Genomic DNA, 16,979 nt, shown 5'->3' on the forward strand with positions numbered 1-16,979 from the left:
CTAGAAGAATGTAATTTAGTTAATATGTTCATCTGCAGCAGCAGCCTGGAAGGTGGAATTTGCCTGTGTGATGTTAGGAATTGCCAGCTTCACAGATTTGCTGTCACTTTATATCAAGTTAGATTATATTTAATTAAACCAGCTTATCTGCCATCCATACTAATTACCAGGCTTCATCTTAGCTATATACACTTCTGTTTCCTTAAAGTTTCAGTGCTTGTTTCAAATTCAGGAATTCTTAGAATTAATTAATATAAGCACCAGGCTTAAATTCCAATTAGATAAGCACACTCCATTAGATATGGAGGTAGGAATAAAAACACACAATTGATATGCCAAGGGCTTATCCCTTCCACAGTTCTAGTTGAAGGAATGTTTTATCTATTTCATTTTTAAGATATTACAAAGTAGCACTACTCCTGCAGTGTGTTGTCTCATTTTCTGAACAAGACTCTACATGTTAAGCTGCAGGGCACAGCACCATGTTCTAAAACTGGAGCCAGTGGGGTTCTGTGGTATAAATCCTATGGGCATAAACGAAAAGTAGAACATGGTTTTATCTATTGTAAACCTCAGGCAAAATATTTCCCATTTATCATTTAATTATGTTTATTCTTAAATTCTGCTTTTTTTCCTTATACTTCCTTTTTGTTGTTGTTGTTTCTGCAACTTAGTCTATTTTATATCCCTATTAAGACCATTCTGTCTGCTATCACACTTAAGTAATTGCAAACAAAACTGTGGATTGCTGCTTCCCAGATAACCAAGCTATAATCATGATTGATTTTCATTTAAAAAGGTAAGAATCATTTTGGTTTCTCTCAGTAACCGAGTATTAAATTGGTTTTCAACAGAGTTTATTCTACTAGATCTTGAAGATATGATGCTCTGTGGTTTCATAAACTTGCATGCCAAAATTAACCTGTGTTAAGGCAAAAAAAAATGATCTTCTATCACTGATTGATCTAAAGGTCTTAGTTACTGTAAAGATGAAAAAATGAATACTTCAAATAAAGCAAACTACACATTTAGTTTTTTTCACAACGTACAGCAACACCATTTCTTTGGAGCCAAAATAATATTGCTGTGTTGGCACCATGCAACCCTCTGACTAATTAGCCTTGTTAGCTGTGTACTACATTCTGCAAGGAAAGGATGACTTAGACACTAAAACATGAGAGAAAATTAATGACTGTGGATCCTAAGGAGGAAGCAACTCATCCATCCCTTTTATGTACTAACACAGGCAGCTCTGAGCTGAGAGTGTTGGTTTTTTCACTCCATTCCTAAATATTTGTAGGATATGTCTGTATTCAGCCATATCTGCAAGTGGAGTGAATCTCTTGATCATCACTATCTAGTACACTTTGACTCACATCATAGGGGGGTCTTGGTATGCATGAATTGGATTCCTTTTTGATAAAAAACAGGAAGGTAACTCCAGGTTGTCATCAAATGCATTCCAAGTGTTTGTGAGGGTTGAGCTCAGTGTAAAGCAAAATGCTCTGAAAAAAACATATGGCATGGACATTGGGAGCTTGGCACCATCTGTTTTACTCTACATCTCTGCTCCCACTAGCCCAGACAAGAACAAGTCCTCCCAGGCAGTGTACAATCAGCCTGGATAACTAAGCCAAAACTGCAAGTTCTCCTGAGGATTGCTGCAGGTTGCAAGGGATACTCAGGTCACTTGGGCCAACCTCTCTCCTCAAGTGCTGTCAACAGAACCATGAACTTGTCTAGTTGAGTCTTGAAGAGCTTCAAGGACAGAGGAGCTTCTCCTGGTGTCCAGCCTTAACTTCCAAGATGTAATATGATATGGTTGTCTTGTTGTACTCCCTGGCATGAAGAGCTTGGCTACATCCTCTTTGTAAATGCATTAATTGTGGGCTGCATTGGCTCCCTCTTACACTTTTTGCTGGGCAAAAGATGCCCAGACCCCTCTGTGTAGCCCTGTGCTTTTGGCCTTTATCTTAGCAGCCTCTCCAGCTTCCTCCCCAGCTTCCTCCCCATCCTCTGGTTTGGAATGCCCAGAGCTGGGCACAGTGCTCCTGGTGCAGCCTCTTTAGTGTCAGGGAGAGGAGAGAAATGACTGCCCAAGAGAAGCTGTGGCTGCACTCATCCAGATGTAGCCCAGAGCAAGGTCTCAGTGTTACTGGCAGTGTTCAGATTGAGCTCTACACTCAGACTTAGGATCTCACCTTGCATGGACAGTCACATGGAAAGCTGGTGATGTAGCAAGGACTTTCATGCTTCTTGGGCCACTGTCAGAACACACAAATATAGCATATTGTAAAACATTAAACCATAAATACATTCTATTACATTATTCCACTTGAGGGGATGCTTTCTGAAAGCATCTCTGACTCCACATCAAAAATTTGTAAAGAAAGAACTGTGGTAATTCAGCTAAATTTCATTAAACCTGACTGCACTTTTGAGACTTTCAGTATAGACTTTTTACCCTGATGAAGATTTAAGGATAAATAATTCTCTGGATGTTTCTGGATTGCTTTCTGTTCATGAAAATAAGTGGTAATTATGCCACACATTTGGGTAATATTTCCAAGATACATTGAAATAGTGAGAAGGATATTATTAGTTTGGTGTAATAAATTAAATTCTATTCCACACTCGCCTAGATTTTTTTAGATAAAAGCATTGCAAATCTGTGACCATGATTATATGAACAGACACCTGACTCAGATGTGTCAGCTGTGGCTCTGATTGTGGCTCTAAAGCTTTGTTAGATTTGCATATGTGTCTCTTATTTGCAAAAATATGGGAAACATAAAATCAACTGTAATCTATTGTTTTGTTTCAGTGCAGTTGCACAGATAATGTGTTACCTGCAGCAGATGTTCTCCATCATTCATAAGTTAACACTTCATTTTTCATCACATGGCACTCAGAGCTAGTGGTTTACAACAGTTATGTTCTATTTTTGGAAATAACTTAGCAACAGTGCTATCTCTGTGTGGTCTCAACTCAAAAATCCAGCAAAATCCATCACATATTGTAGTCTTGTGAAAGAGAATAAAATTTATTATCTATACAAAATTTCACTACTAACCAAATTTACTTCATATTTGACCATATGTGCAAGTGGTATGTTTTATATAAATGTGTTTAGATTAAGTTGGATGTACTGAACTTAATAATTTTGGTGTCATTGCAACACTTCCATGTGCTTGTGCAGCATACAGTTTGGGGATTAGACCCCAAAACTTGATTTACAGTACTGCTCTGTGTGTGTTAAGTTTTCATTTTTTGAGTGAAAAAATCTGTATCTCTGACTAAAAGAAGAGTTTATATTAATATTGTTAATATCATCTTTTTCCACAACACAGATACAATAGCAGAAAGGAGAGCCCTAAGAGAACATGTGTATCCTAAGCTGAGAGAATTCTGCAGAGAAAACTATGGCCTGGAATTTCAGGTAGGTTTTGTTGTGTTGAATCTTGCATTACTTTATCTTGAAATTAACTCTATTTAGAACAGATAACATTTTAAAATATCATTGGAAAAATAGAAAATTATAAAAATTTCATTTCACACACAAAATTGTTGGGGTTGGAAGGGACAACTTCCCTTTTCTTCTGAAAGGGATCCCCGTTTTTTCTGAAAGTTAGTGTTTTCCTTTCTGCTATGAGAGACACAGACCCATACACACCTTTGGCAAGAGCTAATTGGTAATGAAGAGTTCTGTTTGATTTAAAACATCTGTTTGGCACCACTAATACTTTGAATCAGGCATATCCTAATTCATAGTCCCATATATGTCAGCAGGCCTGAACTGTTTCTCTGCTATGAGATACAAATACAGCTTGTGATGTAAAAATGTTCTTCAGTTTTCAAAAAATTCTGAATCTGCATCCACAAGTTTTCCTTGCATCCTTATTGACCCCAAAAATTCATCTCTCCAGAGTGTAGCTTAGTTGGAAACAGCTAATGCCTTTTATGCAACATCCTGTTCCTCCCAATGTATTATTCTTGATGCACATGCAGCTGGTTCTTAATCAAAATAACAAGTTCTTAAATTACGATATTTGGTTTTAATTCCCTGAGTCACAGTGGAGTTGCTGAATCTGCATGGTAATAAATTCCAGTGATTTTTGATTATGGCTATAAAAGAATTTCATCTGAAGGTCCTAGCTCATCAGCTGATTGGGAAGTCCCAGCTGCAGTGGTACATGAAAAGAATAGCAAAAGATATTTAAATAATATTTTTTTTTTGTATTACTACCATGTGATATTCATAGAAAATATTTCTGTTTCTGTTACCTTTTACGAGACATCTTGGTGAGGGAAATGTCTCTTCCAAGTAGACCATAGTCTACTGAATTCTTTGTGAGAGGACACATTTTTTTTCTCAAACAGATAGAAATGCAGTCTCTAGGGGAGAAATAATTAAGTTTACTCTAGCTGATATTCATGGAACCAAATTATTTTATTATATAGTTTCAACACCAGGAGCATCTTTATGTGATATGAGATCTGAAAGACAGCTCTGTTGACACAGTTCAGAAAACTGCTAGAAAGCTATCACATGTCTGTGGCAGCAAAGTAGGAAAATGCACAAAAATAGCCAAGGAAAAGTAGTAAAGCCTTTTGAAAGAGACTCTGAGGTAGACTTTAGCAAAACTTTTTTTTTTTTTTCTTACTCCAATCCTGATACACTGAATTTCTTAGGTTAGCATGCAAAATCAAGACTACAGTTTTTAGTGCAGTGCTAAAGTATTATGTAATTTTCAGATACAGGGGTAAATTTATATTTCTCTTCACAGAGCAGAGCACATAACTTTTCATCCTTATATGTAATCTTCAAACAAGAATTACCTCACTACTGCAAATGCACTATTCAGGACACCCTCTACCTAATAAATCGTGACCCAAATGAAAAGCATTTGACTGCAAGCATCACTCTGAGTTTCACTGAGTCACCTGAATTGTTTCAGTTGTTGCAAAGCATGAGATCTGTGAGGTGTCATCAGTCTGGTGGGAGCTGTTATGAGTATAATCACCATATGAGTGGAAGCAGAACTGGCTGTATTCAGTCACACTATGAATTTGTTAGCTTGATGGCCTTTTTTTTCATTGTATCAGAAAATATTTCAGAAAATGACACATTTATTGGCTAAGAAAGCAAATAAGCTGAGATAAAGTCTTCCAGAGTGCATGGTGGTTTTGACCTGAAATACAGTACTTTTACAGGAGAGGATGGAGAAGTTATAGAAAGTAGTTGTAATAGAGAATTTTGGGAGGATAACCAAACATAGTTAATTGGCAGCGTACACATTTCTTCTTCAAAGCAATGAACTGTTTCAAATAATTCTCAACAGGACATATATGCTAGAAGGAGAGTGGAATTTTGCATAAATGAAATTTTTAGTTCTTTTTTAAGCTCTGGGAAATAATAAAAATAAAATAATTTTATCTCCTAAGCAAAATCTGTAGGATTGATAGGACAACAGCCGAAGTAAGCAAAAGGACACACTGAATTATGAATGAAAAGTCACTTCTTGGGTGACTGGTGTGGAATTGAACTAGACCAGTGTCAGTCTGCTGTGGGTAAGGAGCTCTTTCAGAGCTTTCCCAAGCATAAGTAAAAACATTACTTCAAAATCAGATATAACTATCTCCTTGTTCCATTTCTTTAATTTTGTAAATCTTGTTTATTTGAGTTAACATAATGAGCAACTGATGAGACCTTGCTTTGAAATTCTTGGTGTCTTCAGAGGTTTGGTGAAATATTTCCTCTTGCAGGACAAAATTGTATCATGTTAAGATACTGTGCACCAAAACTGTTACCCCACAAAATAACAAAGCCACTGAGCCCCCACATTATCTGGTACTGCAGGGAGTTTCTTCTTCACATTTACAGAATTAATGTAGTTTCTGAACAGTTAATTAAAATAGAAATTGCTTTCATATTTCAGAAGAACCTCAGCAGCACAATAAGTCTATTCAACAAGTAATTAGAACATTTTTTACTGTATGCTAAGATCTGCATCTAAATAATTTTATAATGAGAATATTTAAGCTTCGTCATACATCATGCAGGTAATCAGACAGATGAATACAATGTGAAGTTTGATAATAAAGTTGTATTAATAAATAACAGAAAGTAGAGAGGAAAAAGGGAACACTTTTTTTCTAATGAGACTAAAAGAGAAAGGACAGAAAAGAAATCTGTGAAAGTGAGGGAAATAGGAAGGGTATGTGAAATGCAGTTTTGGAGAGCAGAAAAATGCACATTCCAACAGAATTTTGCAACAGAGTTTCTGTAAAAAATAAAGGTATTGAGTGTATTTTATTGGCAGTGAAAGCTACACTTAGACTGCCAAGAAAATACACTCAATATCTTTATTTATACTCTTTGAATACCTGGGTTTTTTCACTCATCATGAGTCACACAGGACACTGGCTCTCATGTTTAGTAACAATGTGCCTACTCCAGCAGACTTTGAATGAGTCACAAACTTTTAAGGCAGAAATAATCAATGAGACTACTGGTAGTGCAATTATACATAGGCATAAATAGCTCTAGGATTTGGTCTTAAGCTTTGGTATTGGTAGGAGAAATTTCCCAAGAAGATTAACCAGCTGTAAATTGCTGAAATTTAGTTTTCCATCAACTCATTATTAGTTCCTATACTGAATCTTAAGGCTAATTTTATAATTTGTTTGGACAACAGCTAATTTTGTTATTCTGTTTCTTGTGAAGTGCTTCCACAGAACAAACAATATTAAAATAAACTGTAATTTTTAATATATTAATGTATTAATACAATTTTGTTTGGTTTATTAAACTATCTATTTGTACTTCTTTTTTTGTTAAAGTTACATACAAGATGTTAAAAATCAGTAGTAAATGAAAGAAAATAGCCTGTACCATGAGTTTTGATCCAAAAGTAATTCATACATATGATCACTATATTTTTAAATTTGATTTCCCAGTATAAGAATTCAGCCTTTTAGTTAAAATATATAATGAAATCACAGGTCATCCCTTAATTTGTTGAAATATGTATAATATGCTTCTTCCAGGAGTTTGTTTGCAACTAATTAGGGTCACAAAACTGAGTCTGTAGCTAAACATGAAAGGCTGGACAGCAAGCTCTCTGCCTCTGCATATCTCTGCAATCTCTGCTACCAAGGTACAAAAATCAGCTAGCAAAGGAAATATGATAATGTAAAACCTTCTTATTCTACCTTTTGAGCCATGTGCACAGGATGGGTTTATATCCTGTGGATACAAGTGACACTGGCTGTCAAGTCATGGTCTTGACTGTGATCCACAGTGAGATTCCCATTAATTTTCATGGAGCCAAGGTATTTTCAATTCTTTTGTCATTATTCTTACCTATCCATTATATGCAATCTAGTAGCAAATAAAAGACTACATCAAATCAAGATCTTGTCATGGTAATCTCTGTATGACTATGAAATGAGAGAGTGTCCCAGGAGGGATTCTCTGGGAGGGAAAGTAAGAGGCTGGAATTCTCATTTGTATGAGGAAACTCTGCCAGTCTGTGTAAGGACTGGTGTAGACCTCATTGCTTTTTATCTCACTGAAGAGCAAAGCTTAGTGCCCAGAATGTTGGTACAGCTAATTTTTAATTGATTGGTAGAAGGGTAATATGATAAGTGACTGTGTTGCACACTGTTTTCCAGGTCATAGATTTGTACTGGGGAGTTGATGCAGATGAATGGGACAGCCCTGAGCTGCAGAAGACTCGCATGAAGCTGCTGGAAGATTGCTTGAAAAGTTCTGCAGGTCCATGCTTTGTTGTGGGTATAAAAATAATGTTTTGCTTTACAAGAAAAATGTAACGTTATCTATCCTAACATGCATGATTCAGTAACAAATGCGTGATTTTCTTCTTTCTAAAGTACTTTATGTTCATTGCTGTGCATTTGCTGTGCAAATATTTCCCTATGCAGCTCTTTAGATTAACAGTGATTACTCAGTATTAGTGGAGAGGGAAGAAGGATCCTTAATGATCAGTCCTTATAGCAAGGTGGGTATGACTGATCAGCTCTCACAACAGAACTATTGACAATTTGTTTAAGGAGGCCACAGTTAATTAATTCTTGGTACCTCACACACATGCATTTTCAGCTGGCCTAGAAAGACTTCAAAAAACAGCAGCAGCAAAGAACTATCTGCTCTGATCAGCATTTGCTGTTTCATGTCATAAACCCAGGACAATTTAGGATGCCTGGTATTAGAGAGTGAAAAGGCTGGAGGTCAGTGACACCCTGAGGAGGCTCTGAGTCTGTGGCATTCTGATATGCAACTGATTGTTGTCTCCATGGTCACTTGCTACACTTCAGTGCAAAACAGTCTTAAGACCATGCCTTCACTATGCCAAATTTTCTTTTCCATAATATATTTGTCAAGAAAATACTTTACAAAAGGTACTAATTTTTTCTCCTTTGTACCTAAACATAGCTAAGTCATCTCTAATTCTTAACCTTGTTATAATAAAACAGAAAAAACTGCAAGCCCTTGATTATTTTTTTAAGGGAAGAATGTTAAAGATTTTGTGAACTGAAACCACAGAATCCAGTGGGATGGAGGGGATTCAAAACACTGCCTGCTGTGAAGGCTGGAGATCATATCTGTCCATGCCAAAGATAGACAAGGAGCAACCTGTAGCATGTGTCATTCTGTACTTCTATCACACCTTTAAAACCATCTCTCTAGCTCTTACTCCTTCACCTGTTTGCCTCTCTTTTTTACCTTCAGAGCCCTGCAGAGCAAAGACTTTTCCATAAGAACCCAGCATGTGGAGTACAGAGAGGGGCTGGATTTGATGCTGTCATGACACTGTTTTTCACAAGCACACACTGGCCCAGATCTCCAGAGAGTTTTGGGTAGCTTTCATCTTGTGTGACTATATTTAGTTTTCTGGGTTTATTTTTCTACTTTCTATCTTCCCTTTGATGAGCTGGAACAGAAAGGCATGGAGTTTTTCATGTAGCAACACCCAGTGTCCTTAGACATGGATTTGTAAAATTTCTGATAGTGAAGGAAACCTTGTCACATACTATTGCTGCATATTTTAGCAGCTCAGAATCTTGAAGCTTTTAAGAACTGCCTGCCTGATATTGTTACTAAAGAAATTTTTAAACAGAATTTTAAACAGAATGAAACAGTTAGCAAGGAGGTTGCAGTAAGCCAATGACTTCAGTATTTATTTCAGGTTTTCAGAGTATGGGCCAAAGTAGTAGCTCTCCCAGTGGATAGACTGGCAAAACCTCAGAAATCTGTTTATGCACATTTGTTTTTTGCTCTGCTGTACCATAGTGGGATGGAGTTTATTTCATTTACAACAAAAATTGAAGATGATTCTACTCCAACAAGCATAATTATTTTTAATTCATAGTAACATAATGAAAAATTGACTTTGGCACTGCAGGCTTTGGGCAACTTGCCATTTCTTGAGAAAGTTCTGTAAAATGTGCCACTTCTTTTTAGCTGGTAGGTTTTTGGGGTTTTTGTTTTGTTTTGTTTTTTGTTTGTTTGGGTTTTGTTTTTTTGGTTTTTTTTTTTTTTTTTTTTTTAGTTACCAGTTACCACTTCTGGAATTGAGATACAGATCTGGGATTAAATGGAACTATTCAAAATTAGCTACTTTGTATATATTGATTATAGAAAGTGTTTCCTTATGGCAATTTTTACTGCATTGTAATATAGGATGGAGAGAAAATTAAATTCAGTCCTTAGTGCAGTGAATAAGTTGGAAGTCCCAAGCTTTTCTACAAATATGAAGCAACAAAATCAAAAGTCACATATATTCATAAGCGCAATGAGGAGACAGTTCTGAAAAAAAATGCAAAACTAATTTCCTGTGAACACTGACTTTGGGAACATACAGTTCTTCCCCTAACTGCTGCCTGACGTATCTATTAATACTTGATTCAGTTAAGGGAGAGGGAAGTTGTTTGGATTTTGGTTAGGCTGGGGTTTTTTTATTAGGTTGGGGTTTTTGTTTGGGGTTTTTTCTGCTGTATAAAATCATTGTCTATTATATTATCATTTAAATCAATTAAATACTCATAGCTTTTACTGTAGCTAAATACATACCATGCTGGTTTTGATCTACAGAATAATTTATGAAGACTCATTTATGAGGGGAAAATTGTTTTCATACAAATTTTATGCAGAAATCTTGTCTTTGGAATCCACATAGGAAGATTGAAATGCAGTGTATTTATTGAATTGTGAACAGCTTAAATTCTACATTCCACAACAATACCAAAGAAAAAAATGCATTCAGTGCATCACTGGAACCTTTACATTTATATACATCCTGCATATTATAACACACAGGTGCTTTTCCATCTGCATAGCACCACACAGTCTCTGCCTGAACTGCTGTCCTTACATGACTATGTCCTGAAAGATTGTAAAAGGAAAAAGACAAATGGAAATTAAATGTCAGTCTGTTACGTAAAGTTTTGCTCAATTAATGCTTGGGATTGTACAAACCTTAAAGGTTATCTCCACCTATCATCTAAAACAACTGGGCCAAAAATAGTAAAAACATTCTCTACCTACTCTGAAAAAAACTGGAATTTACATGAGCCCTCTCAAATCACTGGCAGCTTGTTCTTACTTTGAACCTGTGAATGGTACCTATAGCCAGTTGTCTTCCTTGTTTGCTGATGGAGAGCAGATTATCACTTAGAAATATGAGAATCACCAAAAATTTTGAATTGGGTCTCACCACGTCCTCAAGAGTTGCCACGTCTAAGCAAATATAACCTGAGCTCTTGCATCAGCCCTTGTGTTTTCACTGGTCTGCTGAGGTACCCTCTGGGTATTTCTGAAGCTCCTCTTCCCACAGACCTATTGGGGATGTATAAAAACTCTTTTCTGCACTTTCAGTGCAGGGCAAGGGCAGGAGGAAGCAATGACAGGCCTGAATTCAGGAGTAACACATGCTCCCCTTCCTTAACAGTCCCTGGGGAAGCACAAAACTCTTTCAACTTTCACAGACCTAAAGAACCTAGCATTATAAATCTGGAATTCCAGTAGGATTTTGAAAGAATATTAGCAATTTACAATATTTGGCATGTCCTTAAATCACACTGAAATTGAAGAGGAAATAAGGTAAATTATGGAGTGGAATGTCTCTACTGTTTGTATCTTTATGTTCCTCAGAATACTGCATGCTTTATTTGTTCCATGAAGTATATTGCTGCACTCTCTCTGCTTAGTACAAATGGTTGATAATTAATTTTGAGTGCATTCCAGCTCAGAGAAAATTCCAAATTATATTATTCTTGCTCTGCTGGATCTCCTCAACTCCAGTTTTAGTTCCGGTGTTACTTTAAGGTTTATTCCTAATGGAAAAACTAAACACACACAGGTCTGGAATACCTGAGTTATATTTTGCTTTTGCTTTCCTGGGAAAATGATCACATACTTTAAGTTAGGGACGCAAAAGTCAGTCAAGTGTTTCTGTACTAAAACATCCAGTTCAGGGGGAATGCTGTGTACCCAGTGCTCTTGGGGAATTCAACAGAAGTTATCTGTGCTTGGGCATTGCAGTATTTAATTATCCCCAAGGACACAGCTCTATTTATAGTTTTTAAGTGAATGAAGAGAAATACCTGGAGCCAGACACTGCAGAACAGTCCAGTCCACCTCTTCCAGTTGAGTAAATTTCGAGAAAGAAATATCAAATTATTACTTTTCTTCTCACTCTGCATCTAATTTAAAAGCCATTCAAATAAGAACTCCCTCTAATATAACTGGGTTTGGGGTCACATCAGGAATGGCTCCACAGAACTTAGATTGATCTGGAGCAAAGTCTGCAGGTATTAATCCTGTTTTAGATGGACTTGGCCAACAGGAAAGATTCTTTTGTAAATATCAAAATAGAGCTTTGTATAGTGTGCAATCCTTCAAAACAGACAGAATTATCAATTTTAAAGACAAAATATACAAATATCCTCCCAGCAAGCTTTGGTCTTCTTTCACAATCTCCAGACTAAGAGGCAAATGATATCTCTCCCCTTCCATATAGCTGTGAACAACAGATACACACACAGAAAGTGAAATCAAGCATGAGGCAGTATTACATGATTAAGCTATTGTAAGTGAATTCCTTCATCTGCTCTAGGGATTTAATATATTTTCCTGTGAATCATCTCTGATTCTCTAAATCTTCCATACTTCCCCATTTTTTATACTTAGCCCATTGGAAACAAGATTCATCAGACAGCTTTCCCATGTAACACAGCAACTGCATGGGTTTCTATGTAGTCTAAAAATAACTTGCATTTTCAGTCAGAAGACTGCACATATTTTCTGCTAAGTCACTGTACTTCTTTTTCTTGACAGAAATACAATTTCTGGTGCTGTGTTCCAGAAAGGTTAAGTATTATATTTAATATGAATGACCATATTAGCGAGAATAAGATTAACATGAAGTCATATTTCCATCATTCTGTGTAATGTGTAGAGGAAGAAATAGGCTGCATGAGATTTATGCAATTTATTTTCTCATGACCCTCAAGGGCTTTACCAAACCATCTTCTGAGGTAATACTATAATCAGTTAAATGTAATGATCTCCCCTAAAAATGAATCTGTAGATCAAAAATCCAGCATCTGCAGAATTCTGCAGAAATTCAATTCTGCAGAAATGAAAGGGATGGAGGGAGTTCTAAACCTTGCAATGCTACTTCTGTGTAAAGAAACAGCATACTTTACAATATTTAGTAGGCAGCTGGTAAGTTCAAAGGGAGATATTAATAGTGTTGCTTGCACCTAGCATAAATACCTTCCCTTTTCTCAAATACAGACATCCAGTTCTGAGATTCTTTGGTCCTCCAATAACAGACCCAGAAAGAAGTACCTACCCAAAAAATAACTAGTTCATTTTCAGTCTGTTTAAATCCAGCTAGCAGTAGCTGGGTCTGTTTTTTTCTTTTTTCATCTTTTTTTTCTTATTTCCCTCTTTCTTTAATGAAAGATGCTAATTTAAGGAGTAAAATAAGAAAAAGAGTGCTCTTCATAGTGATATTGTTGCACATCCTTACATTATTGCATCTTCTCTCATAAAATATTTGCATTCAGTGCAAGGTGCTTTTTTTGTGTCCTGTTAATATGCAATGTAATAAGCTTCTTTCTTCTGTAACTGGAGAACCTGATGGAGTACCTTTTTATTTCATTCTACATCAGAAAAATGAAGCATAGAAAACTTAGAAAGCTAGGGAGATGACAATTATCGTGAGTAAATTACATTTTCTTTGTTAGCTTATTTGCATAGTATAGAAATTACTTTGATGCTTGAAACTGTTTTAAAATGTTTCAGTTTACTGGGGCTAGTCATGGCTGGAGAAGCAGTTCATCAGCTGGCCACATGCTTTGGCAGACCATACACTCTGCCTCTCAGTCATACAATTGCATGGCACAGGCAAGACTGTGTTTTCATTCAGGTGAAGGGCATATATATATTTTGCTATCTTTTTTTCATTTCTTATGGACATCTGCTACAGAATTTTTTAACTTTTGGCTAATGATCTGACCCATTACCTGCAGGCAGTACTTAACATTCAGTGTTTGTGTGGTTACCATTAATTGTAAGTCAAATAACTTATGTAAAAATTAGTGTTAGAAAAGTCATGAAGATATCCCAATAGAAAGGCACTATATCATTTTATGCCATCCTTGAAGAAGTATGGCAACTGAAAGCTAAGAAAATTCAAAAAGTTGATTTTTTCATCTCTGTTATAAATATAAAACTAATATTGGATAGTTTTGAGGAAGAATAGGTTTTGAAATACGGCAGTTGTAAAGATGGTTTTATGAAAAGATGGATTTATATTTAATACAATTTAGATTCTCAGGAATAGCAATTTCATTGTGATATTTGGTGATGTGAATTGGCTGTAAAGATTTTTGACACACTGATATTATGCTGGGTTTGATAATCCGTAACCTTTGTCAATTGCCTAAAGGGTTTGGTGCTTGCCTCAGTTTTTTCCTCCAGTTCAGTTTCTTTAAAGATACCTTTTTCATTTTTGCACTCCCTCCTTAACTGTTTAGATCATTGCTTTCTTTTCATAGGAAATAGTTCTAACCCTGCAGCTATGCTGTCCTTTCTGTCCTCCTCTGAATTTTTAATAACCAGTAAAAAGGACTCTCTCCCTCCAATCATATGAAAAGCAGGGAATGCATGCAAATCACATAAGAACATTAAACAGAGATGGGCACTTCTACATCTGTGTGAAGTTCACTGAGCCATCATACTGGTAGTATTGCTGGGGAAGGAAAATTATATTTTTCTTGTGCAAGGAATTTTCTAATAACTTATTTTCATCTTTGAAGGACTAGACTGATAAAGTACCTGTCCAGAGAGTACCAGCCACCAATTGTCCCAAATAACAAAAGCCAATGCCAGCTGGCTTGAGAAAAAGAATGATTTGTTACAATTTGCACATAAGAATAAAAATCATAAATAAAAGTTACCAAAATCAAGGAACTAGTCAAAATAAATAACGCAGGCCATTCCACATGTACTTGCAAAGCTGAATTGATGTTATGTTCTGGTACTTGTTTTGCATACTATGCTAAAGTCTAAATTATGGGTGCATTGTAATTTGCTAGAACTAATGTCACCTATGCTGAGAATTTTTCTGAGGGCCTTCATTTATGTTATATGTAAAACATGTTTATTTAACATTGTTTTAGGTGCTTTATTCTACACTACACAATCATGGGTCATATCAGGCTCTCAGTGACTAAATTACTCTATGAAAGTTGTGATTTTTTTTTTTGTGGGCATTTAATTACACAATTAGGTTTTAATTTGTAGATTCAATGATTTCCAATCTGTTTAGCTCTAATAAGAAGGGGGACAATAAAAAATAAATTTGCAGTGAAATGTCATGTCATGTTACTAGCTCCAGTATTCCCAAAGTCACGAGGGGTGTAGAAAATTCCATTACACCATCAGCTATCTCTGCCCCTAATAATGTTCATTAATTAACACTTTCTAATACCTTCACAGGGGCTGTGTGTGTTTCTAAAAAGACACAGCTTAATTGTGTTACAAAAAACATAAACACATAAGTCTGTATGGATGTACAGTGAGATTTGGATAGGTTTTGCAGTTCTAGAAACTCCATTCTCAGCTGCTGCAACTTTGCAGGTTACTACAGACTAAATGCCTCTGTCAATCCCTTAAGTGTCTTATTCAGCCCTTCTTGCCTTGCTCAAATTCAGCTCAATCTAAGCTCTTTGCCTCACTGTTTAACACATAAATACCATCCCAAAATGGGAATGTAGAAACTAAGCTGCTTTTCTGAAAAATACAAGAAAGAGAATATTTCGCAGAAAATAAAGATATAGCCCCTTCTTGCATATGAAGTATACCAAAGAGGACAGTAAGAATGCAGAGGAGTGCCAGGTTTAACTCCAGGTGTCCAAAAGCCAGTGCCCTGTCCTCCCAGCTGACTACACTGATAGGCTCAGAGCATCTTCTTCATTTCTGACTCCATCACACCTGTGACCCTGGATACTCAGGAGCACAGGTAAGAGAAGCTTTTCCCCATTAGCCACACTTCACCTGTGAGATGCAAGACAGGGTTTCAAATCACAATTCTTTCAGGCTTGGATGGGTGTTGTGATTACTTTACAAAGTAGGGTAAGTTACACCACCATGCCTTTCTCTAAAAGACATTGATCTTGCTGTTTCCAAGAAAGGTGCATTCACCTTTCTCTGTAAGAAGAGTAGTGATTTCCACAGACAGGATTATTGACTTCAGTCTGGGCTATGTGCTACAGTCTTTTATTAAACCTAACCCCTTTGATTTGTTTTTCTACCCACTTTCACTCTTGTCAAGTGTTACAGGACCTGTCAGAGAGTTGACAGAAATCTGGACTGCAGTAGGAATTACCTGCAAGGTCCTGAGTTTTATATAAGAGGAAAAATGTACACGCCTGTCAAGAAATCTCCCATGCAATTTCAAAAATAGAGTGAAGTGAGAATAACACATTTGTTTGGAGGAGAATCAGGGTGAGTGAGCACTTCAGATCTTTAGCCAGAGGTAGGCAAAGTCCTTCCTCTATGCCATCTTTATTCACTGACCTCTTCCCTAATTATATCCTTTCTGACTGATTTTCTCACCTGTCTATGCTCAGGCTGATCAAAGACACAGCAGTGATAAGCAATGAAGGAAAAGGCCACAAAATTAACTAAGTTAGTGCTGCATGATCCTGTAGAAACAGGGAGGTTGTGGAGGAAGACCATTGATACTCTCTTAGCCAGGAGAAATAAGAGTTCTGATGAAGCAAACTGTATTGGGGAAGTAGATCATGCATTTCTTCTGAGGAAGCACGTTCACTCTGTATGATAGACTGGTATAGCTCCTACACACTATGTCCTGAGAAATTACTCATCCTTGTTTCATATCTTCCTACCATTAGGGAAGAGCTTTGAAATATAAAAATACTACACTGTGGGTGAAGTTCATAGTTGAGGGAATTAGCTCATTTACAACCAGATTTGGCTGCTCTCTTTCCTGAAAGACAGGTCAAGCACCAAGAAACTCCACCATAATTTTCTTCTTTTCTGCACCTTCTATGTCAAGATCTGTACTCGCAGCAAAACATTTCAGCACTTGTACCTCATCCTTCCAGTCCCAATTGCAGTCAGTTTTCTTACAAAGTGGTTAAACTGTCCTTTTTGTTTTTCATGGAACTGAAAGCAAGACCTGTCTCAAGTTTCTGAAACTCATCTAGTCCTCCCAGGGTACTTCTTCAGTGCCTCCAGGGAAAAGGGGAAGAGAGAAATTAGGGCATGGTTCTGTGAAGCAACACACTGCAATATTTCTCAAGCCAAGGAACACAAATATATATCCGGGCAGGTGGAAAAACAATTCTCAGTACAGAAATGTCTTTATTATGCCTTCAGTTTCCTATTCGCTTCAGCAACTTCAATTAAAAATTGTATT

General features: G+C 36.5%; 1 protein-coding gene across 1 annotated transcript in view; it reads left to right on the forward strand.

Moving 5' to 3' along the window:
* Positions 1 to 16,979, forward strand: part of NWD2 (NACHT and WD repeat domain containing 2) — a 49,915-nt gene that overhangs the window by 16,608 nt on the left and 16,328 nt on the right. Inside the window, exons 2-3 of the mRNA XM_079306111.1 lie at positions 3,351 to 3,439; positions 7,678 to 7,794. Of these exons, the coding sequence (XP_079162237.1) occupies positions 3,351 to 3,439; positions 7,678 to 7,794 (206 nt within the window). The remainder of the gene's footprint in view (positions 1 to 3,350; positions 3,440 to 7,677; positions 7,795 to 16,979) is intronic.

This window comes from Erithacus rubecula (genome assembly GCF_903797595.1).
Source record: "Erithacus rubecula genome assembly, chromosome: 5".
Taxonomy (NCBI): domain Eukaryota; kingdom Metazoa; phylum Chordata; class Aves; order Passeriformes; family Muscicapidae; genus Erithacus; species Erithacus rubecula.